General features: G+C 38.2%; 1 protein-coding gene across 6 annotated transcripts; it reads left to right on the top strand.

Moving 5' to 3' along the window:
• The first annotated feature begins 331 nt into the window (after nucleotides 1-331).
• On the top strand, nucleotides 332-26,814 carry ERICH2 (glutamate rich 2). Of its 6 annotated transcripts, XM_054257532.2 has the most exons (11): nucleotides 332-677; nucleotides 1,020-1,135; nucleotides 7,004-7,034; nucleotides 7,238-7,286; nucleotides 7,506-7,542; nucleotides 9,671-9,766; nucleotides 12,182-12,330; nucleotides 15,093-15,280; nucleotides 22,204-22,261; nucleotides 25,119-25,190; nucleotides 25,856-26,814. In XM_054257532.2, exons 1-11 carry the CDS (start codon nucleotides 630-632, stop codon nucleotides 25,963-25,965), a joined length of 954 nt encoding a protein of 317 aa, XP_054113507.1. In that variant the 5' UTR covers nucleotides 332-629; the 3' UTR covers nucleotides 25,966-26,814. The 6 variants fall into 6 exon arrangements, with proteins under 6 accessions (XP_054113507.1, XP_054113510.1, XP_008996979.1 ...); XM_054257535.2 differs by lacking the exon at nucleotides 1,020-1,135 and having other exon boundaries at nucleotides 332-627; XM_008998731.5 differs by having other exon boundaries at nucleotides 332-1,135.
• The last annotated feature ends 667 nt before the right edge of the window (nucleotides 26,815-27,481 follow it).

Raw genomic sequence — 27,481 nt, 5'->3', positions numbered from 1 at the left:
AATTAAAAAATTGCCATTTATTAAGCATCTTCTACATGTCAGAGCTTTATATATTTTTATGTCATTTTAACTTCACAACCATCTACCAAGGTACATATCCTCAGCGGGTACCAACCCCATAGGGAGTACACCAGATACGTGTCTACCATGTGAAAGCCGAATCCAGATTTGAGTCCAACAAACAGGCGTCCTTCAAAACACGTTGCCTAGCAACAAATTTATTCTAGTTACTTCCGGCATCCCAAGTGGGAAAAAAACAATTCCTTCCTAGAAGCCAAGCTTGAGGGACCTTTAGAATTCTCTAACAGAAAAGCTCTCCACCCCCTTCTGTGACTTAAGAACTAATACCTCCTATTGGCCGGAGTGGTCAAGCAGCAGCTCTGGCAAGCCGGTTCTCTGGTTCTAATCACTTGAATCTGACTTCTGGGAAAACTGGCGTCCAGCGACTCCCCCGGGAGACCCATAGTTTTCTTGAGGCGACCTCAAGTTGGGGGACGGGGTCCTGGAGGGAACACTTGTTCATCCACAACCAGAGACATCTCTCCCAACTCAAGACTTCTTTTTACTCCCCAGGTTTAAAACTCTGAGGCCACCCCGCCCCCTTCCCTCTCCCTCGCTTAGAATCAGGTATGGACACCAGCTTTCCAACCCTCTTTCCTTCTTCGGCGCTCCTGAAGGTAACCGGTGCGCGTGCGCACGTCAGTCCGAGGGTGTGTGCGCCCAGTTTCCGACGCCGCGGGACCCCCAGAACCGCGGGGCTGTCCTTCAGCCGGGCAGCCTGCCCCGCTCCGCCCCCGCAGGCCTGCTTCCCAGCTCCGCCCCGAGCCCTCTTCGCCCCGCCCGCTCCGTCCCGCGCTGTCCACCGCCCTCCAGTTTCGGCCCGCCCCCTCCTCGCTGCTCCTTGGCTCCCCCGACTGCCCCCACCCCCGCCCCCGCCCCCGCCGCCTCCACCGCCCTCGCCCCTCCCCTCCAGCCCCTGCCCTCGGCTGCTGCCCGAGCTTCCTCCGCGCGCCTTGCAGTCTCCACGGCTACGCGGCGTCCCCGGCGCTGATCCCCGAGCCCCGCGCGAGCAGCTAGCCGGGCTAATTCTTGGTGTCTGCCCTTTGGATGGTCGGCTGGAGAGGGCCGCCAGCGGGTAAGAGGCCACTGCCGGTCGCCCTTTCCCCAGCCCCGTGTGCAACCCGACCCAGTCCCCACAGCAGACCACCCGCAAGACCCGGCGCCCGAGACTGCGGACTGCTCTACCACTCCGGGTTCGGACTCTGGGCCCCGCGGCTGCCACGTGCCGCCGGGAAGGGTGCTGCGCGCAGCTGGGGTGAGGAAGAGCTGTGCGTGTCTACGCGGATGTGGAGATTACTGGGCGGTTCTGACAATCGTGTCTACACCACCATGCTTTGACCTGCCCCTTCACACACACCAACTCCTTTCCCCCAAATAACGAAGATGGCCCGTCCCATCCCAGGTCTTCCCTCCCCCTCCCTCAGTCCTCGCCCTTGCCCGAAATTCTTTTACTAATTTTTGGGAAATTAGTTAAGACATCACTACTAGCTAGATAAAACTTAATCAGCCATAAAAATTTCGATGGAATTGGGACAGATCATTTCTATTCCCGGGCCTTGTTCTCATCTTATGTAAAATGAGGGCTTCGGACAACGAATCGCTTCCATAGTCCAGTCGTCAGCCTTCTATGAGATGAAATTGACCTGAAACTTCCAAAATGTTGATATTTTTGTCTTTTGACTACTCAAACTATTCTACACTGAGCCCCTGTAGCCCTTATTACATGGGATAATGATCAGTTTATTGTTTGGCATAGGTGTATTGGCTGAATCTGTTTTTACCCCAAGAGAACCCCTGGAAGTTGTTGTTTTTTGTTTTTTAAATAAATCTGAAAAGTACTCTGGAACTATCTTTTAATATGTTTTATTTTCCTAAAAACCAAATGCAATGATCCCCAAATCCAACTTGTTATTTTTTAATTTTTATTTTGTTTTTGTGCATTGAAATTGTTTTGGTTTTTGTCATCTCTGGAAAACAGCAATAACAACAGCATTCCTCTTTAAATTTTGAGTCTTCCAGAGCTGAAATTCCAGCATCACTGAAGGTATTTCACTGCACCCACTCCAGAATTCCAGAGCTTTCTGCCTACCCTCACCAGTTGAGCCACATCCTCAGTGTTTTCTCCCCTCTTTGTCCCATCCAGTTTCAGTTCCGCATTTAGAACTGGCTTCATTTGTGATAGTTCACCGTCAGGACTGGCCTCCCTAGGCTGTAAATATTAATAATTGTAATAGAAAGAGGTGTTATAGTAATTGTTCTAGCAGGAGATGAGTGCTACTATTATTATTCATTAGTAGCTAATTATTTTAACCCTTGCAATAACTCTTTGAGGTAAGTAGTATTTTTATCCACACTTTACAGTTGAGAAACTGAATCAGAGAGGTTAAGGAATTTTCTCAAGATCACACAATTTGCTGGGATTTGAACATAGACAACCTGACTCCAAAGTCTGGACTCGTAGCACTATATTAAGCTCTAAAGGAAATATATAAAATTTATAATTAGTCACTTTAAAGAATGAATGTAAGTGATAGATGATCTTTGAAAACATTTATATACACATTTGAGGCTATACTATAAAATATTGTCCCCGCATCATGTAATGTTTCCCCCACCATGCTCCCTGAGGTTAGAGGATAGCGCTTAATCAGCTCTGTCTTTCATTCTCACAAGATTTACAAGGCCTGAGCATGTAGCTATCTATTCATTCTGCCTATTAGCTACAAGGTAGCTTATAAAAATCAATAGCACAAAACAGTAAAATAATTGCATTAAGTGGGATGAAGAAAAAATATGTCATTTCTTCCAATATTACAAGAGAAATCTAAAAGGTTCTGAAGTTTGAATTTTAAATGTTGATAATTCATTTTATAAAAGGTTTTTGTTGTTGTTGTTCCCAAATCTGTGGAGTCCAAATCATACCAATTGGGGAGGTTCAGAGTCTTGTGGCCTCTGTTTGCATGACTTCTAAACTACAATTTCGAATCTTGTGGCTAATTTGTTAATCCTACAAAGGCAGTTTTGTCCCCAGGCAAGAAGAGGGTTTGCTTTGGGAAGGGGTGGTTATCATCTTTGTTTCATTGTTAACTGTAAACTAATTTCTTCCCAAAGTTAGTTTGACCTATGCCTAGGAATGAACAAGGGCAGCTAGAAGGTTACAAGCAAGATGGAGTTAGTTAGGTCAGATCTCTGTCACTGTCATAATTTTCTTACTGTTAAAATTTTTGCAAAGGCAGTTTCACCTCTGTTAGTCCAATTTTGCCCCAACTGCCTGCTGATTCTCCTTAGGTATCTCCAGCCCATGAGCCCAAAAGAAAGCATATGATTGATCCTGGTAATCGGTATTCCTCAGTTTGGGCAGTATGGGAAATTACATTGTAGCCTCTTAGAGGGAAGCATTTGTTATAGTACTTTGAAGCCTGCTCTATGACATACATATAAGAAGTTAGTATCCGTTTCACCTGTAAGATTCTGAACTTCTCAAACTATAGTATCTTCATCTTTGTGTCCCCAGAGCTTAGCACAGTTATATCTGCCATGTAGTAGGTGCTCATCAAATGTCTGTTTTATTTTGTACTATTTGTTGTCTTTTTCTTTAGCGAGGAGTCCCATTCTCTTGCCCAGGCTGGAGTACAGTGGCACAATTATAGCTCACTGTAACCTTAAACTCCTGGGATCAAGCCATCCTCCCACTTCAGCCTCTCGAAGTGAGACTGTAGGCACACACCACCCTGCCTGGCTAATTAGTTTTTTATAGAGGCAGAGTTTTGCTATGTTGCCCAGGCTGGTGTCAGCCTCCCATCCTCAAGCTATCCTCCAGCCTCGACCTCCCAAAGTGTTGGGATTACAGGCTGGACACCTGACCCAAATACCTGTTTTAAATAGACATTGAATAGTGTATGAAAAGTTTGATTTATCATGCCTATGTTGTTGCCATTGCTGCAGGGACTGTTAAAAGATAGTGACTTTATCTGTGTTCTGAAATAGTCTGCTTCTTCCCTGGAGTTAGTGATCTTTATAAACAAATATCAGTACTTTAGGGCTTAGGTAGTTTTTAAAGTTAATTAAAAGCGCTCAGAGATAATCTGCTTGTCTCAATTGCAGTAAAGGCTCGTTTTTGCTTTCCTAAGCATTTTTAATTATCCCCATAGGACATCTTTCCAAACTATTCCTTTAGATAAAACATCAAATTGTTTCAACAGTGTCCTTTGTATATGACAGGCTCTGTGCTGAACCCTTTACCCAGATTATCCTATTTAATCCTTATAATGATCCACAAAAGGTGGCACCATAGTGGTCCCCATTTTTCCGATGGAAGAATGGAAGCTTAAAGAAGTTAAGTGATTTGTCCAACCTCACCTGGGAAGTGACAGAACTGGGATGTGAATATAGTCTCTTTTAATCAAGAGCCCCATCTTTTGAGTATTACTCTGTACTGCCTCCCAAGCAATTCAGTTTTATTTATGAAAGGAGATGAATTGGACATTTCCTAGCTAATGATAGAGCCAGACTAACTGAGCGTGGTTCTCCATCAAGGGCTGGGATCTGTTCATCCTACGTTTTCACCAGGTGAAGATGGTAGGAGAATTATATGCACGAATGTTTCATCTAGATGAAGAGTAGAATGTTGCAATCCATGAAGTTCCTAGAGCTAAAAAGGAAAGGACTGTTCTAAATATAAAGGTGGGCCAGTGCGGTGGCTCACACCTGCAATCCCAGCACTTTGGGAGACCCAGGCAGGAGGATCGATTGAGGCCAGGAGTTCAAGACGAGCTTGCAACAAAGCGTGACCCTGTCTCTTCAAAAATTTAAAAAATTAGCTGGATGTGGTGGTGCACACCTGTGGTCTCAGATAGTCAGAAGGCTGAGGTGGGAGGATTGCTTGAAGCAAGGTAAACGAGGCTGCAGTGAGCCATGATCACACCACCACACTCCAGCCTGGGTGATAGAGTGAGACTCTATCTCAAAATAATAATATTATTATTAATAAATATAAAGGTGATGCTCTGTGGGACATACAAGTACCCATAGGATTGTGGAAATCTGTGAAGTGAAAGTGTGTCTCAGGAGAGATCATGTTAGATTTCTTTTCTTAAGGCCTTTTTAGTTCATTATTGCTTTGTTTCCTCTTTGGAGCTTTACTGCCCTAGAGAATCAGAGGAAAATCATTTATCCTGGAGTTTGGTCTTCCTTAACTGTGTTTCCCCAAAATATGCCATGCTGTTCTAATAGACTTTAGTTCTCTGTGAACCTCTCCAAGAGAGCTAATCGAATTAACATATGTAACGTCTGGCTTTGTCAGGGTTCCCCAGAAAGCAAAGCCTGAGGTAGAAGTTTCTGTACAGCTGCTTTATTCAGGAGCATAAGTCAATGTGAAGGAGTTGGATTTAAAAAAATAAAAAATACGAAATAGTGCCACTTCCCTTTTATTGTCCACAGTCTTGGCCCTGAATTTTGTATTCCAGAAATCCCTCAGTAAGTAATAATTGTGACAATTTTTAAAATCTGGCTTGGGGCATGGGAACAAGTATTAGAGGAGTGAGCAACATGGATTGTTACTTAGGAAAATTTTAAGTGTGGCCCCTCCCATACTTGAAAAAAAAGCTTGTTTATTTTTTTCTTAACAATGAGAATGAAATTTATCCAGATATATAAAGGGCTACATTACAGGAAAATCAGTCCTGTGATCAGGTAACTTAGAAAGGTAAAAATTCATAGGGAAAACATTGTACCTTTATATTAATAAACACATGAGAACTTACGAGATAAGGATTGTATTTTAAAATCAAAGGTCATTTCTATATGTGTTTGTTTAAATAATTATTTAAAATATCATATATTGAAATACTGTGGAAGACTTTTTTCTTGTTCTGGTCACATGTACTCTAAAAGGTGTTTTTTATTTATTTATTTATATATTTTTGAGACAGAGTCTCTTTCTGTTGCCCAGGCTGGAGTGCAGTGGTGCAATCTCTGTTCACTGCAACCTCTGCCTCTAGGGTTCAAGCTACTCTCATGTCTCAGTCTCCCAAGTAGTTGGGATTATAGGTGCCGGCCACCATGCCTAGCTAATTTTTGTATTTTTAGTAGAAATGGCATTTTGGCATGTTGGTCAGGTTGGCCTCAAACTCCTGACCTCAGGTGATCCACCCACCTCAGCCTCCCAAAATCCTGGGATTACAGGCATGAGTCACTGCGCCTGGCCTTAAAAGGGTTTTTTTTTGTTGTTTTTTGGTTTTTTTTTCGTGACACCAGTAAACTGAATGTGGCAGATCGTTTATTTACATGTTGTGTTGTGTTTTGTCGAAGTAGGGAAGAGAAATGGTGTAAACATGAGCAAAGATGACAATTTCTAGGGTCATTTCCATAGGAAAGCAGAGTTCTTAGCCAGCTGTTGATTGTATTTAGATCTAGATTTAAAGTCCAAGTTACATAAAACCAAAAGGATAACAGAGAATTAAAGGCTTATTTAATGCATCGCTTTTCTTACATGCAAAATTATTCTTTTAGCTCTTTTAAAATAAACTCCAAGGTGAGATGGGAAGAAAAGGAAAACTTAATTTCTTTTTCTTTAACTTTTATTTTAGGTTTGGGGTATGTGTGAAGGTTGGTTACATAGGTAAATGTGTCATGAGGGTTTGTTGTACATATTATTTTTTTATCACCCAGGTAGTAAGCTCAGTATGCCTTAGTTCTCTTTTGTGCTTGTCTACCATCCCTCCCCTTCTCCCCAGAAGGCTTAATTTCTCTAGATTTTTTTAAACTAAATTTCATAATCTGGAAGAATGAGGTTTTCCAGTTAGAATGGAAATAATGCTACTAAATACTAAAACAAAATACATGCTTGATACCTAACTGACAGACTGTGTTCTGTGTTCTATTTGTATTTTAAATCTATACAAGTGTTTAGAGACTTATGAAGAACATATTTTGGTTTTTGCAGGAATTCTGTAGACAAGAGAGATACTGTAAAGGTAAGGTGAGGGTATACAATTTTTTAAGGTTGTTTTGGGTCTGTTTAACCATCAATTTATATAGTTTTAAAATAATCAGCTTTAGTATAAAAATGCATTTTATTCTACATAATAGAAATGTTTATGTAAAGGCTAGTAGTAAATTATTTCAACTATCTGAGATTAAATAATAATATTAGTTTTTATTTCTGCTTCTATTTTAGACAACAAAGAACAAACAGAATGGCAGATTGCTAATGTTTAATCCAAAGGGTAAATGATTTATTACTTTGAAAGAGTATGTTTAACCACTATTTTGTCCTAAATAATAAGAAGAATATGGGAATGTAGAGTGTCATTGAATGACTCAGCAATTAAATCCATTATAATTTTACCTGTCCTTTTTAAAAATCCTAAAGATTTGCCATTTAGAAATCTATGTTAGGGACATCACCGTTAATAAAATGCTTAGGGTATTTTTTTCTCTTTCAGAAAAAGTGATGATTGAATCAAATGAAGCAATGTCAGAGTAAGAAGATGTCTTTGTGCAGCTGATCTCTCCCATGCCTTTTAAGCAATTAGAACTAGATAATGCAGCCATTTGTCACCCAATTAAATTTGAAAGGCCAGAAATGCATGGATTAGCCCTTCAGCCTTTGCTTCAGTCAAAGCAATTGTTACTTAGATAGAAGGACAGTTAAAATGAAAAATGAATTTTGATAAAAATGTAGAAGTATAGATAATATTCACTTCTGCTTTAAACTCCCTGTATTCTATATTTTACTTGTATCATAATTTTCATTGCTTATTCCTATTTACCTTTGATACTTATTCTTTCAGAATATTTCTTCAAGCGAATATTTACTTTAAAATTAAATTATTTACTATAACATTATTTAATTTAGTATAAAATTAAATTATTTACTACTACTCAATAAAGAAAATAATCACCTCAACTAGTTAAAGAAACTGCTGTTGAAAACAATGACACTATATCATTTCCAGCCTTTGGCTAAGATCAAGTGTTAAAAAAAAAATCACAGTGCAATATCAATTTAGTAACTAAATTTTAAGTGTCTACTCTGTTCAAGGCTCTGATTCTGATAATCTATTAAAGCCTTTCCTGTAGTCATCTCCTGCCTTCTGAAAAAAAATTCTGTATTTGTTCTCTGAAAAAATGCAGCTTGAAAGTTGATCATAAACGTGTTTGTGGGGATTACCAGGAAATTAGTAGGTACCATTCTGGTGAGATTCTTCTATTCAAATTCATATTGTTTTGGTTTATTCTAAATATTATTGGCTGGGAAAAATTCTGCCTTAGGCAACATATATTTTAATTTTCACATTGTCAAAACTATTCACCTTCGCTTTTGTTATAAATTATATATATATTACATATTATATAATGTTTTTATATTAAAGAGAAAGTAATGTATAGCAGCAAATCAGTGACAGAGAACCTATATTTATTTTAATTTAAAGTTACAACCAACCAGAAATAAAGAGCCTTGCTATGTATTCTACATGTAATTTCATATGTGTCCTAGTACATGGTTGAAAATATATAATAAAATCTAAAAAATGTTTAGTTGTCTTTGAGGGAAATTTGAAATATAACTTTCAGTAATAGTGATAGAAGTTACTAGATCATGGATGAAAAGAAATTACTGTTGTATCCATGAGCCCCAGTGTCCTTTGACCGGTAAGCAGTGTTGGAAATAGAGCAAGGGGTGTTCCACCTCCTGAGATAGATAAACCCCAGGGATAAATCAAATGCAGCTTAGGCCAAAAGACAAAAGGAGAGTGGCTACTTGTTCTCTTAATCGCGGTCATAATTGCATCTGCCTCTCAAACTGCTTGCAAGGTCAAAATGATCATGTTCCCTTTAATTTGCTTGCAGAGAAGGACAAGGGTGGATATTGTAGTCAGTAGGCTTCAAAGGTGTGTCGTTTTGTCAGCTCAGGTACTTCACCCAGAGCTGAAGGTAAACAGGGCTAGTCCTAGAGAAAAATGATCAAGTAGGAAAAAAAAAATCGTGGGGGACCTTTGCATGGGAAGAGTGTGACTGACCTGCAAAGCTGATGAATTTTTCCAGCGTAGCTTCTGTTCCACTCCACCCTGCTGCTGGCTTCATAGTCTGACTGGCAAGTGAGACTTGCCAAAAGATTTCATTTAGGTTGGGTTAGGGAAAACTTAAAGTTTTTCTTTTCTCAAATTCTTTGCTTTAGTTTTTGGGTTTTTCACTCCAGTCCCAGCCACAAGAAGTATGTGGACTCCATAAACCAGGAGTTTCAAACTTCTGGGCACCACAAATCCCACATTTAACATTTTCTTTTTCCTTAGAAATCCCGTGTGGGAAAGATTTTGTGTACCCAGCAAACTGCTTTTCATTAACAATTTTCAGCAATAGAAATAAAATATGTATTTAATGCTGGATGAAGTTTTTTAGATTTTGGACCTTACTTGATTTTTTTGGTCAAGCTTTCAAGCATAAAGATTGAGGGGAAATGGCAGAAGCAAATCCACAGCACTCAACACTGACTGAGGTTGGAGAAAATTGTATCTGTATCTGTAGGCCTTTTCTTACATGATCATATGTTTTATCACCTTTTCTAAAATGAATAATGAGCTATCTTTTTCCCATTTTATACCTCAAGTAAATGCCTTTTTGGACGCAGATCAAGACCGAGAACCAAACTTAATGCCTCACCAATGCAGATCTCTCCAAATGTAGCCAAGACATTCTCAGAAAAGTAAGTTTTAATTAATTTTGTTTTTAGGCCCATGTTTGACAAGTATTAATCATTTTATGACAAAATTTAAAATAGACATCTCCTGAAAAAGTTATTAGTTTCAGTAGAAGTTTTGGGATACTTCCTGAAGATGCCCAGCACTTTAAGGAAAAAATTCTAAAACTTAGGTTAGCTGCCCTCTAGCATAAATATGTTCCAATGGAATATCTAACCTGATAAACTCTGTCATTTAAGTACTAAATTAAGTACTTTTGCATTTCCAAGGACATTATTACATAAAATAAAATTGTAAATCTTTCCTCAGTCGTAGTTAAGAAAAACAGATCTTTTAGAATATTCTATTTATCTGTTTTTCTTAAATAGTTAGAGGCCTTATTACCATAAATCACTTTCCCAAATAGAAGTCAATAGATTTTAGGTGAAGAGAAGATTGACCTTTGGGCCTCTGATTATTTGAAACTATGCAAGAAAGACCAAAGAAAGTGAACAGAAAAGGAATTTATATCTTACTGTTAAAATCAGGATTTGGCCAGGTGTGGTGGCTTACGCCTGTCATCTCAGCACGTTGGCAGGCTGAGGAAGGCAGATCACCTGAGGTCAGGAGTTCCAGACTAGCCTGACCAACATGGAGAAACCCCGTCTGTTACTAAAAATACAAAATTAGCTGGGCTTGGTGGTGCATGCCGGTAATCCCAGCTACTCGGGAGGCTGAGGCAAGAGAATTGCTTGAACCTGGGAGGCGGAGGTTGTGGTGAGCTGAGATGGCACCATTGCACTCCAGCCTGGGCAGCAAGAGCAAAACTCCATCTCAAAAATAAAATAAAATAAAAATCAGAATTTCATCATCTCTCATGTAGTTACTTTTCTGACATGTTCACTGCTTCCAAATAGTAATATTCCATTTATCTTCAGGTCACAGAGTATGTTGGCTGCCTCCATGTGTGTTTCATTAAAATTACTATAGACATTTCCAGTTACTCAAATACCTAGAACTATACTAGCTAAATTTCCTTTTTTAAGGATGTAACTTTGTGAATATGTAAGTATCACATTTCATTCTAAAGCACACATTTTTCATATTTTAACATCTCTTTACAGTCAATGTCATCTTACACTTATGTTTGGCAATATTGTTTTGCTTTTTTAGTATACATGAAACAATGGTATGCTTTATAATAAATAGATGGTATCTTAGACTAAATGAAATACTGTAATTCAGGGAAGAAAAAAGACATCAAAGCCCTTTTATGTCGATCAGCTTTGAGAGTGTATAAATTTTAGTAATCACTGGTTTGGTGACCTGTTATGTAATAGGAGTCTTTACAATCAGGAGAAGGGAACAAAAAAAAGAGAAAAAAAAATAGAAGTCTCACAATCCTGGAAACTGAATATTTCAGTGATTCTGCAACTTTTCATATGTAGAGTTTCTTCTTGGATGCTTTCTTTTACAATTATAAGATTGAGCAGGGCAGAGGCAGAATAAATGTAAATTACCTTTGCTGTGCGTTTTTCATTTCCAGAGAAGGGTTTTGCTGTAGCCACATATACTGGGGGAGTAAAGATCCCATTCTCCCTCATAGTATTAAGGATCTAACAAGCTGATCAATCTATTTGCTAAATCAGTGCAGAAGACCACTAATTTAACTACTAATGTTCTGGATTCACATTTCCATGAAGGAAAAAAACAGCCATTGTAACATTAGGGAACAAATAATACTTTACATCTTTTCATATATTTCCATGTAAACTAGAAGGTGAATCTTCAAAATTGTTTGAAGGAGGCAAATTGAAAGATTCTTGATATCTCAAAAAAGAGACGGGTTGTTTTTTTTTTTCCCACAAGCATAGTTGCCTGTCTTTATGAACAGAGGGCACTACATTAAGAATTCCTTGTTTCAATGTGATATTTACTAAGATGAAGCTTCAAGTTTAAAGATTAAAAGGGAGAGTTAACCCATTTTTAGTTAAGCTACTTAATGAAAAAGGCTATTTTATAATATGACCAAGGGCTAATATTAGTGTTGGAATCTGCATAAGTGTAGCATTTAGCAGTTACAAAAATTGATTTATAAACTTTAAAACTCCAGGCGAATTTTCTTAGTTTTATTCCATCATATCACTATGATGTACCAAAGACATTTCTATAACTGATTATTTAAATGCTCTGTTTAAAGAACTCTGAAAAGAGTCAAAGAATTGTTATACAATAACAATGCCAGTCAGCAATAGAATTTTAATCATCAGTAAAATAATTTGTAATGCTTTTTCATAAAGAAGATACTACATTTTACCTATTTAGTTTATTGTTGGCATACTATATTGTATGTTTGTATTAAATGTAATGTGTGTGTTTAAAGCATTAAACAGAATTATGAACTAAGAAAATATTTTTTCACCGTCTACTTTAACATATAGGAAGGAAGTCCCTTCTAAGAATATTGAAAATAAAGTCTCTCTAAAGAATACTGAAAATAGAGTATCTTCGAGGAGCATTGAAAGTAAAGATGTCTTAACAAATCTACAGTCTGACCTACAGTCATCTTCCTGCTTTAAAGAAAGCACAGGTAATAACGTTTATTTCACTGAATTAACTAACTATGGCTTCTAATTGAACCCTCCTTTTTACCACCTTTGGGAGCTGACAGTTCTGTAGGTCTGGGGCAGGTCATGAGACTCAGTGGTATTTCAAACCCATGTTCTGGGTGATTCTTATATTCAGTCAAGTATGAGATCCATGGATATACATTACATAAGATGATAATTACAGAGTATGAAATCCTAGAATGAATCCTAATAAAAAAATACCTGTGAAAGCATTAACACACTCCATTCATTTATCAACAGTTGAAAGCCAGAGTGCTAGGCACTAGTTTGGATACAACAGTTGGCAAATATGGAAAGTCCTTGCCCTTATGAAGCTTGCATTCTAGTAGAAGACAGACAGCTGACTATTGAAAATAAATAACAGGCCAGGTATAGTGGCTCATGCCTGTCAATCTCAGCACTTTGGGAGACCAAAGCAAGAGGATCAGCCCAGGTCGAGCCCTAAAGTTTGAGACCAGACTGGGCAACATAGCAAGACCCCATCTTTACAAAAAAATTTAAAATTAAAAAAAAATTGCCAGGCATGCTAGTATACACTTGTAGTCCTAGCTACTAGGAAGGCAGGAGGATTGCTTGAACCCAGGAGTTGAGGGCTGCAGTGATTATGATCACGTTCCTGTACTCCAGCCTGGGTGGGTCTCAAAAAGAAGTTAAAAAAATTTTTTAAATAAAAATAACAGGCTGATGCATAGATAGTAAGTTATCCAAGTTAATTGTTCATAATCAGCTACAGAATTCAATTTGTTTTCCTCTTTTTCCCCTTCTCACTACTGGACTTGACTAGTCTAAAAAAAAAAGCCTGTAATCCCAGCACTTTGGGAGGCCGAGGTAGGTGGATCACGAGGTCAAGAGATCGAGACCATCCTGGTCAACAAGGTGAAACCCCATCTCTACTAAAAATACAAAAAATTAGCTGGGCATGGTGGCGTGTGCCTGTAATCCCAGCTACTCAGGAGGCTGAGGCAGGAGAATTGCCTGAACCCAGGAGGCAGAGGTTGTGGTGAGCCGAGATCGCGCCATTGCACTCCAGCCTGGGTAACGAGCAAAACTCTGTCTCAAAAAAAAAACACAAGCACTGTAATCCTAGCACTTTGGGAGGCCGAGGCAGGTGGATCACTTGAGGCCAGGAGTTTGAGACTAGCCTGGCCAACATGATGAAACCCCATCTCTACTAAAAATACAAAAATTAGCCAGGCGTGGTGGCAAGCGCCTGTAGTCACAGCTACTCAGGAGGCTAAGGCATGAGACTAGCTTGAACCTGGGAAGCAGAGGCTGCAGTGAGCCGAGATCACATCGCTGAACTCTAGCCTGGGCAACAGAGCAAGACCTTGTCTCCAAAAAAAAAATAAATAAATATAAATGAAAACCCAAACAAATAAGCAAGGTAATTACAGGTTGTGCTATAATGTAAATAAACAGCTCCTGGGAAGAGGATTGCTTTAGATCTAGGGATCAGGAAACTTCTCTTCTGATGCTGAATGTTTGTGAAGTGAATGAGATAGTTCCTGTGACATCACAAAGTGCCCCTAATTCCTCATTATGACCTCCCTTGGTGACATCAGTGTGTTGAGTCAGTGCACACTGGGTGCACAGTGCACCATCAGGGTGGTTGTGAGCTGATGGAGACTGTAAATGAACCAGAAACAGGTAGATGGATGGCCTGAATATCACGACCATCACACTTGGGGGAACTTGATATTCCTTTTCAGGATAGCACTTTGGGTTTAGAGTCAGGAGGTTGTCGTAGATTCATAAGTTTATCTTTTTTTTGATCTGTGTTTTCTTAACATTGTCTTCTATGGAGCTCTCCTAGATTTCCTCCTTTTCTTCTTTCTACCATAAGTGTGAATACACTAGTTAGAGTAGCTTATAGCCACCTTCCCATCAAAGAAGACATCTCAGAGACCTCCCAGGCACTCAGAATCATACAAGAAGGGTTGGGTGTAACAAGTTCAATTTCAAACTGTGAAAGACTTCCACAAAGTTGAAGGAGCCATCAGGCTCACTCAGTAGTATTTCCCCAGGAGATGATTTAAACTTACTTTAATTGAAGTATATTTATTTTATATTAGTAAAAATAATGTAAGACATAATTAAGAATATGGACTCTGGTCGGGCGCAGTGGCTCACATCTGTAATCCCAGCACTTTGGGAGGCCGAGGTGGGTGGATAATGAGGTCAAGAGGTCAAGACCATCCTGGCCAACATGGTGAAACCCTGTCCCTACTAAAAATACAAAAATTAGCTGGATGTGGTGGCACATGCCTGTAGTCCCAGCTAATCTAGATGCTGAGACATGAGAATTGCTTAACCCCAGGAGGTGGAGGTTGCAGTGAGCCGAGATCATGCCACTGTACTCTAGCCTAGTGACGGAGCGAGACTCTGTCTCAAAAAAAAAAAAAAGAATATGGACTCTAGGGCCAGACTGACTCATAGATCTACCACTTAATTAGGTATGTGAAGTTGAAGTTGGCCAGTATATTTAACCTCTCTGTCCCTCAGTTTCCTCACCTATAAATGGGAATAAAAATAATACAGACCTCATTGATATTGAGAGATTTAAATTGAGTTAAAATATGTAGTGTTCCGAATACAAGTTTATTATGATAATTATGTTACTTTTATGAATGTATCAGTTTAATGAATGGTAATAGGATCTGGCAAAATTTGATTTGCAAACTTCCCAATGTTTATTGACTAAATTAGGTATATTCCCTTTTAGGTGAAGTGAGCAAAGATGCAGTCATTGTAAAGCAGGAGAAAAATAATGAATATTCCCTTCAGGATATTGATAATAAGTTGTCAGAATCAGCAGAGGATGATGGTGAAGACGATACCAGTGATGAAGATAATGATGAAGACAGTAACCCTAAAAAGAATATTCAGGCCCCACTAGAGTTAATGGCAGAAGTAAGTTTTACTTGTGCATATAATTTAAGAAACTTAAAAATACTGAAATATCTAAAGATGGAAGATTTAAAATCACTACTGTGAGAGCTAAAAAAAGTGGCTCTCCTGGAGGCAGAACACAGGATGGTGGTTACCAGAGGGTGGACGGAAAGAAGCTGGAGATTGAAGTCAGGTAAGGGGTACAAAAGTACAGTTAGATGGAAGGAATAAATTATAGTATTCAGCAGTATAGTAGGGAAATTATAGTTTACAGTAGTTTATTGTATGCTTTATAATAAGCAGAAGAGAAAATTTGTAATATTCCCAACACAAAGAACAGATAAATGTTTGAGATGATGGATAATCCAATTACCTTGATTTGATCATTACCCATTGTATGCAAGTATCAAACATGTACCCCCAAAATGTATACAATATTATATATCAGTAAAAAATAAACATTTTTTAAAATTAATAAAAAGATCCCTGTCTACACACAGATGCTTGCCTGGCTACTCACCTCTCTTACTGCTTTCACCAGGTTAGAGGTAAAAGAACATTCTGGAAGGACATGCAGTATTTTTGGTAAGGCTGAGGCAGGAGTAAGGAAGTTTTGGTATAAAACTCTTCAAGGACTGCTTTCAGGAAAGCTTTCTATATACCCAGCACTGTGCTAGTTGCTGGGTATATAGAAATAAATAAGAGAAGGTGTGGTGGCTCATGCCTATAATCCCAGCACTTTGGGAGATCAAGGCAGGTGGATCACTTGAGTTCCGGAGTTCAAGACCAGCCTGACCAACATGGAGAAACCCCGTCTCTACTAAAAATACAAAAAAATTACCCAGGCACGGTGGTGCATGCCTATAATCCCAGCTACTCAGGAGGCTGAGGCAGGAGAATCGCTTGGACCCAGGAGGCAGAGGTTGCGGTGAGCCGAAATTGCCCCATTGCACTCCAGCCTGGGCACTAAGAGCGAAATTCCATCTCTAAGTAAATAAATAAGAGAGACATGTCTTTGCCCTTGATAACAGGCACATATATAAATAATTACAATAAGATTAAATGCATGCTAGTAATAAAAATATTTATTAAGTTTTCTGGGAACAGGGAGGATTAAGGGACTAATTGAGAAAAGGAGGAGGAGCAAAGAATAAGAGGAGGATTTTTAGAGGAAGAGGCACTAATAGAATCTTAGAAACTTGAAGGAAGAGGCAAGCACAGGAATTCATCTGTTAAAACAAGAGAAGGCATTACTGGCATCGGAAAAGGCACATATGAAGGATTGAAGCCTGAAACATCACACTCAAAAAGTATACATACAGATTTACTGACAATTCTATGGAGAACAAAACAGTTTTACCTCACTTGTTGTGATATCACACTCTACCTTTAATTATTATTATACCAACTTCATGTATGTTGTATAATAAAACACTAATTTCTTTGCCATCCTTTGTATTATTTTGTCATACATTTACTTCTATTAATACATATGTTATAAGCCCCTTAATACATTATTATATTAAATGGTTAATTCTCTTTTAAAGAGATTTTTAAATCTCTTTTAAAATATCTTTTTTATCTACCCACAGATATTCAATTTCTGGTGTTCTTTGTAGCTTCGTGTAGATCTGAATTTCTACCTGATAACCATTTTCCCTTTACCCAAAAAGCTTCCTTTAGTATTTCTTATAATGCAGTTCTACTGGCAATAAATTTTCTCTGCTTTTTTTTTTTTTTGGTCTGAAAAGGTCTTAATTTCACTTTCATTTAAAACAAATATTTAGCTAGAGAATTCTAGATTGCCAATTTCAGTGCTTTGAACGGTTGCTTCATTGTCTCATAGCTTGTATAGTTTCAGAAGATATACCTGCTGTTCTTATTATTCATCTGTCTATAATATGTCTTTTAAACTTTTTTTCTTCCATATCACTTTATTTCACAATTTGATTATAACATGCCTAGGTGTGGTTTTCCTCATAATTCTTCTGCTCATTAAGATTCTTGGATCTGTGAGTTTATAGTCTTCATCAGGTTTGGAAAATATTCAGTTATTAATTCTTCACATATTTTTTCGGACCTCTGCTCTTCCTCTTTCCATGTAAGGTGCAATTGCTAAAATGCTGAACCACCCGATATTGTTCCAGGGCTCACCGGTATTCCATTTAAATTTTTTTCATATGTTTTATTTTAGATAATTTCTATTGCTATGTCTTCAAGTTTATAATCTTTTCTTTGCAGTTATAATCTGTTGTGAATCCCATCCTGCATTATATATTTGTTGCATTTCAGATACTATACTTGTCATATTTAGAAGTGCTATTTAGATATTTTTACACCTATTATTTCATCATCATGTTTATATTTACATCCTTTGTGAACATATGGCATATATTTATAATAGCTGTTTTAACATGGCTGCCTGGTATTCTGTCATCTTTGTTCATTCTAGATCAGTTTCTACTGATTGTTTTCTCCTGCTTATGAGTCTTATTTTCCTGCTTCTTTGCATGCCTGTTTTTTGTTTGTTTGTTTGTTTGAACAGATGGGGTCTTGCTTTGCTCAGGCTGGAGTGCAGTGACTACTCACAGGCATGATCGTGATACACTACACCCTCAAACTCCTGGGCTCAAGCAATCCTCCTGCCTCAGCCTCCCGAATAGCTGAGACTACAGTTGTACACCACCACACCTGATACCTGCCAATTATTTACCCAATCACAAACATTGTAAATTTTATGTTTTGGGGTATGAACTTTTGTTATTTTTCTGTAAATATTGGTGGACTTCTGTATTTGTTCTGGGGTACAATTAAGGTGCTTGGAAGTAGGTATCTCTTTTGACCTTTGCTTTTAAGCTTTGTTAGGGAGCATCCAGGGCAGCCTTTATATAGCGTAGGGACAGTACTAAGGCAGTGCCCTTATGAGGATTCTCCCCAGTGCTCTCCATGTTAAGAGGACCTTCCACTCTGGCTGGTAAAAACGTGAGCTGCTCTCCACTCTGTCTGATAGCCAGTGATTATTTCACCTACTCATTCTAGTGATTCTTTCTTCAGGCTCAGATACTTTATTCACACTCACATGCAGATCATTACCAGCCAGAGACTCAAAGAGAGACCTCTGCAGATTGCTGAGATTGCTGGAGCCCTCTGCTTTTGTGAAACTCCTTCCTCTTCTGAAAATTATAGCCACCTTGGCTATAATCTCTGCAGTCTAAGCTATGTTATTTCAACCCAGAGAAATCCCTGGTTTTTGTTTAGGTTCTTCCTCATGCTGGCCCCCAGAAACAGCCTACAAGTAGTAAGCTAAGGCAATCCTAGGACCTACTTTATTTTCTTTCTCTCAGAAACATGGCTGTCCTGTGATGTCTGTTGTCCCGTATCTGAAAACTGTTGTTTCATATATTTTTGTCCAATTTAATGGTTAAGGAAGGACAGTAAGTCTGCTTTCTGTTACTCCATCATGGCCAAAAGCCTCAATTAGATTTTTAGCCCACACACAAAAAATGCTTATGTACTTCTCTTCTTAGATAATTTAATCCAATTGCTAGCCTTGGAATCATATAGGGAAATTAGTCATATTGTATTTACTATATTTCCTTCCTAGAATAAAGCATATATAGGAAACTTTGAAACCTCCTTAATAATATAAGGTGCTTTTAAGAAGGAAGAAGAAAAAATGATGCCAAATATTAGAAAGACTTCACTTAGTCTTCCTTTTGACTAGAGACCTAAATACTCATGAATTATAGAGCATTCCAAGACGCTATCTACCATAACCAAACTCTCTGGAGTTGCTTGTTTTCTCTTTTTTTCTTTCTTTTTCAACATTTAATTATAAAAGTAATCCATTAATTCATTTTCATGTAAAAATTCAGATAACATGAGATTGCTTACTTTCATATCTTGTTGTACAGTTCATAAGATCTTCTCAAAATGTGTCCCTTTTTAATTGCTCCAACTTTATTTATTTATTTGGAGACTGAGTCTCACTGTGTTGCCTAGGCTGGAGTGCCATGTTGCAATCTCGGCTCACTGCAACTTCCGCCTCCCAGGTTCAAGCGATTCTCCTGCCTTAGCCTCCCAAGTAGCTGGAATTACAGGCACATGCCACCGAGCCCAGCTGATTTTTGTATTTTTAGTAGAGACGGTGTTTCGCCATGTTGGTCAGACTAGTCTCGAACTCCTGACCTCGTGACCTGCCCACCTCAGCCTCCCAAAGTGCTGGAATTACAGGCGTGAGCCACCGTGCCCGGCATGGATACATACTTCTGACTGAAACATTTGAAATTAGTTGTAGACACCATGAAACTTCTCCCATAAATACTCGATCATTGATCTTCAAAGTTCATTCTTTAGTGTAACACGATATCCTTATCACGACTAAGAAAATTAGTAATAATTCTACAATATCATATAATATTCTACCAAATTTAGATTTCCAAATTTATCTTTAAAATGGCTTTTCTAGCTAGACTTTTTTTCCAGTCAGATTTCATCAGTGTTTGTGCTGTTTAGTTAGCCTTTAAGCATGTCTTTATTTTGAATGTCGCAAGTAATTTTTTACACCTGTCTTCAGCTTAATTTTGGAGTGTTAGACAATTCACAAGGGCTTTGGCTGAACATTCATTGCAAGAATTTCTTAATTTTACTGTCTTTTGAACTGTTAGGGAAATATTTTTTTGTTAACAAAAACAACAAATAGGTCAATACAAGAGAGTCTGAAATTGATTCCATACTTGTTTTTCTGAGGCTGGTATTATTAATATAATGCTTCATTAAATAGACTACATATTAGATGATATTAAGAAATTCCTAAATGTTTATCTATGATAGTAATATTTTGATTGGGTTTTATATTAATATGAAATGAGATGATATCTGTAAACTACTTTAAAGTAATCCAGACAGAGGTGAGGAAAGAGTGTGTGGTGATAATGATATAACCCAAATTTCGAAGCTGAGAATTGGCAACTTGGGTTTCTTTTACTATTCCCTGTACTTTTTTGTATATTTAAATTTTCCATAATAGATTTAAAAAACATAAAAACAGCTGCATATTTTACTGATCACATTCTCTGTCCATGATCAATTAAACTGGGATTTTAACAAAAATAACAAGAACAAATTAAAACCACTTAAAACTAAAAAAAAAAATTCTACATAGCATGAATGTAAAAGAAAAATAAAAAATGAACTTAAGCTGGGCACAGTGGTTCACACCTGTAATGCCAGCACTTTGGGAGGCTAAGGCAGGACAATCACTTGAGGTCGGGGGTTCAAGACCAGTCTGGCCAATACAGTAAAAACCCATCTCTACTAAAAATACAAACAATTAGCCGAGTATGGTGGCGCATGCCTGTAATCCCAGCTACTCAGGAGGTGGAGGCAGAAGAATTCCTCGAAACTGGGAGGCAGAGGTTGCAGTGAGCCAAGATTGCACCACTGCACTCCAGTCTGTAACAGAGCAAGTCTCCATCTCAAAAAAAAAAACAAAACAACAACAACCTTAAAAGCTATTTGGAAAATATCGATCACCACAACACTAAATATTAAAATTTCAAATGCTTTGATGAAGAAGAAGATGATGATGATGATGATGATGATTCAAGAAAGAATGGCAATAAATGAACTAAATATGAATGCTAGAAACCAGAAAAATAAAATAAACATAAAATGAGAAAAAGAAACTTTAATTCAAACTAAAAACTAAATGTGTCAAGAGCTGGGTATTAGACAAAAAGGATGACATAGATCTAAACTACTAGGTAACATAATTAAAATGGAAAAAAACCACAAATAGGAATGAAAATGAAAATGTACCTAGATAAGAACAGATTTTGAAAATATAAGAATTCTATTACATGAACTAAACATACCATGTTAATTAGTATGTGAATGAGAATTTTGATGAAGTTAATGACTTACAGAAAAATCTCTGGAAGAGTTATATTTACATTAGAAAAAAAAAATTTTTAACCCATGGGAGAAACTGAGAAAACCGGTAGAGAACTACATCTGAAAACAGTACCTAGGTATTTATCAAATATCTAGAAGTGTATGAAAAGGGTCTCTTATACATTATTCTATGCCCTTATATCTTACAGAATAAAACTCATTCAGAATATGTCACACACAAGCAAGAACAATCATCAAAGTATGGGGTGTGTGTGTGTGTGTTTTGGCAGAAGCAGTCTAGATAGTAATAGAAGATTAGTAAATTGTAGCCTAAGTAAGTAAAAATATGTAAGAAGATTTCATGCCATGGGGAGACAATGATCACAATCTGGTTTGCTTTTTTAAAGTTACTAAATAATCTTAAATGTCATAAATACGTTTGTGTTCATTTGTGGAAAATAGTACTTGAAAGAATATACATGTAGATGTTAAAAATAAATGTGTTTATTTTTCATAGATGTTAGAAATGTAAGTGCTTCTTAATTGGGGACAGAATATGTTTATTTAGCTTTTAAATTTTCTACATAAAAAATATTTATTGTTTTGTAACAAGAAAAGTATAATAAAAATAATAAAAGCAAATTGGATGCTATAAGAGCAACACTGGCAAATATCAAATGTACATATTGTATGTCTGCATTTTTTTCACCTGTCATATGATTATGGACTAAATTACAAGTGAAACCTTTTATCTAAAGCAAAGGAATATTAAAGTGATTAATGTCTTCACTATCTGTGCCAGTTGAATCAAATTGTTCAGTAGTACATACACAGTATATAGTTGAAGGAAAGCAGAGGTATCATCCTTACCGCATGTGGCTTTGCCATCAGAGGTCCTTCAATATCCGTGATTGATTGGTTATAGACTGACTCCTGGAAAAACATATGGAAATGTTAAAAGCAAAATAATTATTAATGGAAGATTTTTCTAGGGAGTTTAGAGTTACAACATTTACATTCACTTATTTGAAGAATTTAATGTTTTTCAGTTCCTGAGAGCAGAAATGGCCCGAGAGTACCATCTGGCAAAAAAATTATGTCAGATGAGTAAGTACAAAATACTTTGATATTTTCTAATCTTCTCTTTGTTTTCAAAAATGAATTCCGTAATATGTAAGATGGTGTGATTATTATAAGTTTAGTGAATTCCCCAATCGTGTCTCAGTGATTCCTTGATAGTAAACTAGGTTTGTTGGTGTAAGGACTAATTCAGACTTCTAGAGTACATTCTAGTGGAATAAATTAATGTAAACTAACATTGACTAATTAGCACCACTGGAAAATAAGTCAAAAATTTCACCCTCATGATGATGGGTTAGTAACTTTATACCTTTAGTTTCAGAGAAGTGTCAGGTGGTACAGCACTCGAACCTTAACTGAACATGCATTTACCCCACAAACATTGAGTGCCTACACGTGCCAGCCACAATTCCAGGCACTGGAAATACAGTAGTCACTCAGATGACAGTCCCACATTTGTGTCTAGTGTTGGAAAGACAATAAACAGATGAATAGTGTCTCATGAATGATAGATGCCATGGTGAAAAATAAAGTAAGGAAGAAGGAATAGAAGGTACTGGAGGAAGGCAAAGCAGTTTTAAATAGGATGGCCCAGGGAGGCCTCAGTGAAAGACTTGAGGAATAGCCACGTGAATATCTGGAGGAAGCGTGTGCTGGGGAGGATGAATGGCAAATATGCTATGACAGGAGTGTGCCTGAAAGGAATAGCAAGGAGGACAGTGTAACTGGAGCAGAATGAGCAGGGGGAAGTGTGAAAGGAAATGAAGTCAGAGAGGTCATGGGCAGGGGGTTGTCAGACTGCATAGGATCTCTTCTTGATATAAAGATCTTCCTGTTTGTTCTGAGGTGGGAAAACCACTGGAGGCTTTTGAGGAGAGCAATGATATGATCCACCTTATTTCTCTTTCTGTCTTTGGTTTTTAATGGCTTGACTTGATGTTCAAAATAGTTGTGGGTTTTTGTTGCAGTTATACTGTTTGGGGCATGTGCTGAGTTTCTTAACTCTCTGGGTTGATGTTTCCATCAGCTTTGAAAATTTCTTGGCCATTTCCTTTTCAAATACCACTTCTACCCTATTCTCTCTCTTCTGTTCCTGGTCTCCAATTACACATAAATTTGACTTTTTTTCATGGTGTCCCATGTGTATCTTATACTCAGCTCTAGTGGAGTCTTTCTTTCTTTCTTTCTTTCTTTCTTTCTTTCTTTCTTTCTTTCTTTCTTTCTTTCTTTCTTTCTTTCTTTTTCTTTCTTCCTTCCTTCCTTCCTTCTTTCTTTCTTTCTTTCTGTCTTTCTTTCTTCTTTTTTTTTTTTTTGAGACAGCTCTGTCAACCCAGCTGGAGTGAAGTGGGGCGATCTCAGCTCACTACAACCTTTGCTTCTTGAGTTCAAGTGATTCCTATGCCTCAGCCTCACAAGTAGCTGAGATTACAGGCATGTGCCACCATGCCTAGCTAATTTTTATATTTTTAGTAGAGACGGGTTTCCCCCATGTGGAACTGGTTGCATTCTGAACACAGTCTCGAACTCGACTTCAAGTGCCCCACCCACCTCAGCCTCCCAAAGTGCTGGGATTACAAGTGTGAGCCACCGTGCTCAGCCTCCCAATTATCTCTTACTTTTAGCCAGAGGAAGAGCACACTTGATGTTTCAGTGCCCCCTTGGGGGCCACCAAGATATTGAGCAGGAGTCACAACATTAAATGGATGACATGGAATTATGAATACTCCTCAAGGCTGATAGGAAGTAGTAGAGAGGGACCTGTGGAGCATTTTGTAAAAAGGTGAATAAAATAGTCTAGACAACTCTGAAACTAAGGGTAGAAATCTTTCTGGCCTCTAGGGTTTTGGTAACATACTAATAGCCTCAAAAAGTCTATTGGTGAGTTCCAAAAGAAAGGTGACACAGTCACATAAAGGATCAGCAGAAAGGAATAAATAGTGCTAAAAACAGTGGGTTCAATGAAGGCAGAGAACATTGTTAAGCCGGCGATGACCAGGGTGTAGACTACAGTGAAAGCTGTCAAGATGAAGAGAAAGAAGTAACATCACTTTCCCCTATTGGAAAGATGTAAAAAAAAAAAAAAAAAAAAAAAGGGGCATCTCTACCATGGAAGAGGTTGCATTAAAAAATAAAAATAAAAACTTCCTTTGTGTTCTGATGAGACCTTTAGTAAAGGATGTCATGTAGACAGGTGGATGACATGTGATGAAGGATTAACAGACCTCTAGGCACACAGTCTTCTCATTAGCAAAGTCTCCATATTTGGCAGGATTTGTACCTTCTTTGGGAAATGATTATGTTCATGAAACACTTTGGCTACTGGCCTATGAGGGAAGCCATACTGAGGTGATAGAGATTGCATTCTATGGATAGGAGGTAGAAAATAAAATGAGGGCGGGAGTGGTGGTTCATGCCTATAATCCCAGCACTTTGGGAGGCTGAGGTGGGCAGGTCACTTGAGGTCAGGAATTCAAGACCAGCCTGGGCAACATGGTGCAACCCCGTCTCTACTAAAAATACAAAACCTAGCCAGGCATGGTGACACATGCCTGTAGTCCCAGCTACTCAGGAGGCTGAGGCAGGAGAATCTCTTGAACCCAGGAGGCGGAGGCTGCAATGAGCCAAGATTGTGCCAGTGCACTCCAGTCTGGGTGACAGAGCAAGACAGTGTCTCAGAAAAAAAAATGAGGATCATTTCTCTTCCAAAGCACCAAATATAAGTGCAGCATTTTTTATATTTGCACTGAGATATACCTGTGGTATAATCATTAGTGTTTATCGCTTTGTGCATTTCACTTGCTCTGAGTGACAGTTCAATTTCATTCTAAGGATCCTTTTCCTGAAACACTGAACCTTAATAACACATTCTCTTGTCCATTTTCAGTCCTAATCTATGAACCAGAAAATTCTGAGGCCAAGGAGTTCTTCACACTTATTGAAGAAATGTTGCTGATGGGTAATTTTAAAAATTGAAATTCCTTGTTTCTTATAGAACTATAAGCAGTCACTCTTTAAAAACCCATTATCCCGGGAGATTGTCAATATATCTTTAGGAAGTGGTTAAGAAAAGGCTACATAGCTGTCTTAAATGGTTTAGTGAAACAGCTTGTCCTCTGTGGATGGTCACAGTGACGCCCTTCTTTCTGTGGGATAGAACTGCCCAAGCAATGCAGGCTCCCTAGGCACCAGGCAACAGGTACTGAGAAGCAGAACAGGCAAACACAGCCATGTGTTAAAGGAGTTACCCACAATTCCAAGGGACGCCAAAGCCTCTAAATTGCCCTGTCTCACTTCCTTTCGATGAATGGTTTTACTGTGGTCAATGAAATTCTGTGATAGAAAGAATTCTATAAAATTATTTAATATAAATTCATTGACAATAGTAAAATTAGTTTTATAGATCTATTTTTAAGTTAATTTTAAATCAAAAATACCTGTATGCCGGTAAAAATAACGTTTCTAGTTTGTACTACCACTTTGACTCTATGTGCAGTTAGCCAAGTCCAACTCAGTTCTTACATTGCAAATGTATGTATTTCTTTGTAGAGGGAGGGGCAGGGAGAATTATTTTTCAGAGCGAAATATTAAGCAACACCTTAATCCTCTTCCTTTTTGTGGCAGAGAAAACTCAGAATCGTGAGAAAGACAGTGAAGATAGTGAGGAAGACAGCAGCGGTGAGAGTAAAGGAGAGAGTGACGGGAGCTCTCACGAGGGTGAAGATGGATCATGAGTGTTGCTGCGATACTTAAAGCTTCCTGTATTTTCGTTAATGTATATCATGCAAATATAAAGACGAGAGTGGCATTTTAGTCTAATTATTCCTTATTTGATACAGAGTTTCTTTTAAGTTACCTATATTCTTAGTTTAAGACTCTTCCTAATATTTAGGCCTTAGCTCAGTATATGAGTTACTTACTCAAAAGGGGAAAATAGTTGAAAACACTTACACAGCACTGTGTGCCAGGTACTATTCAAACTGCTCTACACACATTATATAATCCAATAACCCCATTAAGTACTATTATTATGCCCATTCTACAGATGAGAAAACTGAGGCACAGAGAGGGTGATAATTTACCCAGTGTCATACACCTATTTGTTTGTAGAGCCTGTATTTATGCATGGACATTATTGCCCTATAATTAATGCATTTAGTCCCCTATAAATTACCACCATTTCAGGCACTTTTATATCATTCATCATTTGTTTGTTTGTTTGTTTAGATATGGGGTCTTGCCACATTGACCAGGCTGGTCTCCAACTCCTGGCTGCAAGCAGTCCTTCCATCATGGCCTCCCAAATTTCTGGGATTACAGGCATGAGCCACTGTGCCCAGCCCATTCATTGTATGTTCTTTACAGCATGTATCACTGTCTGAAATGCTTGTTTAATTGTTCATCTTCTCCCTACCTGCCAGAGATTGTAACACCCATAAAGCAGGGCTTTGTTATTTTCCTCATGATATCCCTGGCAACTGGACAGGTGCCTGGCAAATAATAGGGCATATATACCAAACGAATGAACAAATGAAGTGAAAGTTAATGGAAATATGTATATTCTTTCATAAAACATTTACAAACTTATACTTCTTTCGTATCAATCTATGTTATTTTGCTGATTCTGTAGTCCTTGATGAATTTCTGCCACCTTCAAATTAGGTTGTAAGGTAACTGTCTTAGTCTGTTTCACTGTAAGAGAACACCTGAGGCTCGGTAATTTATAAAGAAAAGAGGTTTGTTTAGCTTACAGTTCTGCAGGCTGGGAAGTCGAAGATTGGGCAGTTGAATCTGGTAAGGGCCTCAGGCTGTTTCCACTCATGGCAGAAAGTAGAAGGGGAACAGGCAAGTGCAAAGAGATCACACAGCAAGAGAGGAAGGAAGAGAAGCCTAGGAAGCCAGGCTCTTAACAAGCCTGGAAACTAATCCATGCCTATGAGAGCAAGACCTCATTCACCCCCCACCCCAAATTAACCTACACATGAGGGATTCAACTCACCTGCCTGACCCAAACACCTCCCACCTCCCACATCCCACATATTAGAGATCAAATTTCAGCATGAGTTTTTGTCTGTTCTTTTGTTTTGGTTTTGTGTTGTTGTTGAGACAGGGTCTTGCTCCATCACCCAGGCTGGAGTGTAGTGGTGTGATCATGGCTCACTGCAGCCTTGAACTCCTGGGCTTAAGTGATCCTCCTGCCTCAGACTTCTGAGTAAGTAAGACTACAGGCACATGCTGTAACCACACCTA

This window comes from Callithrix jacchus, chromosome 6 (genome assembly GCF_049354715.1).
Source record: "Callithrix jacchus isolate 240 chromosome 6, calJac240_pri, whole genome shotgun sequence".
NCBI classification, from domain to species: Eukaryota; Metazoa; Chordata; class Mammalia; order Primates; family Cebidae; genus Callithrix; species Callithrix jacchus.
This window is presented reverse-complemented; position numbering and strand designations above follow the sequence as displayed.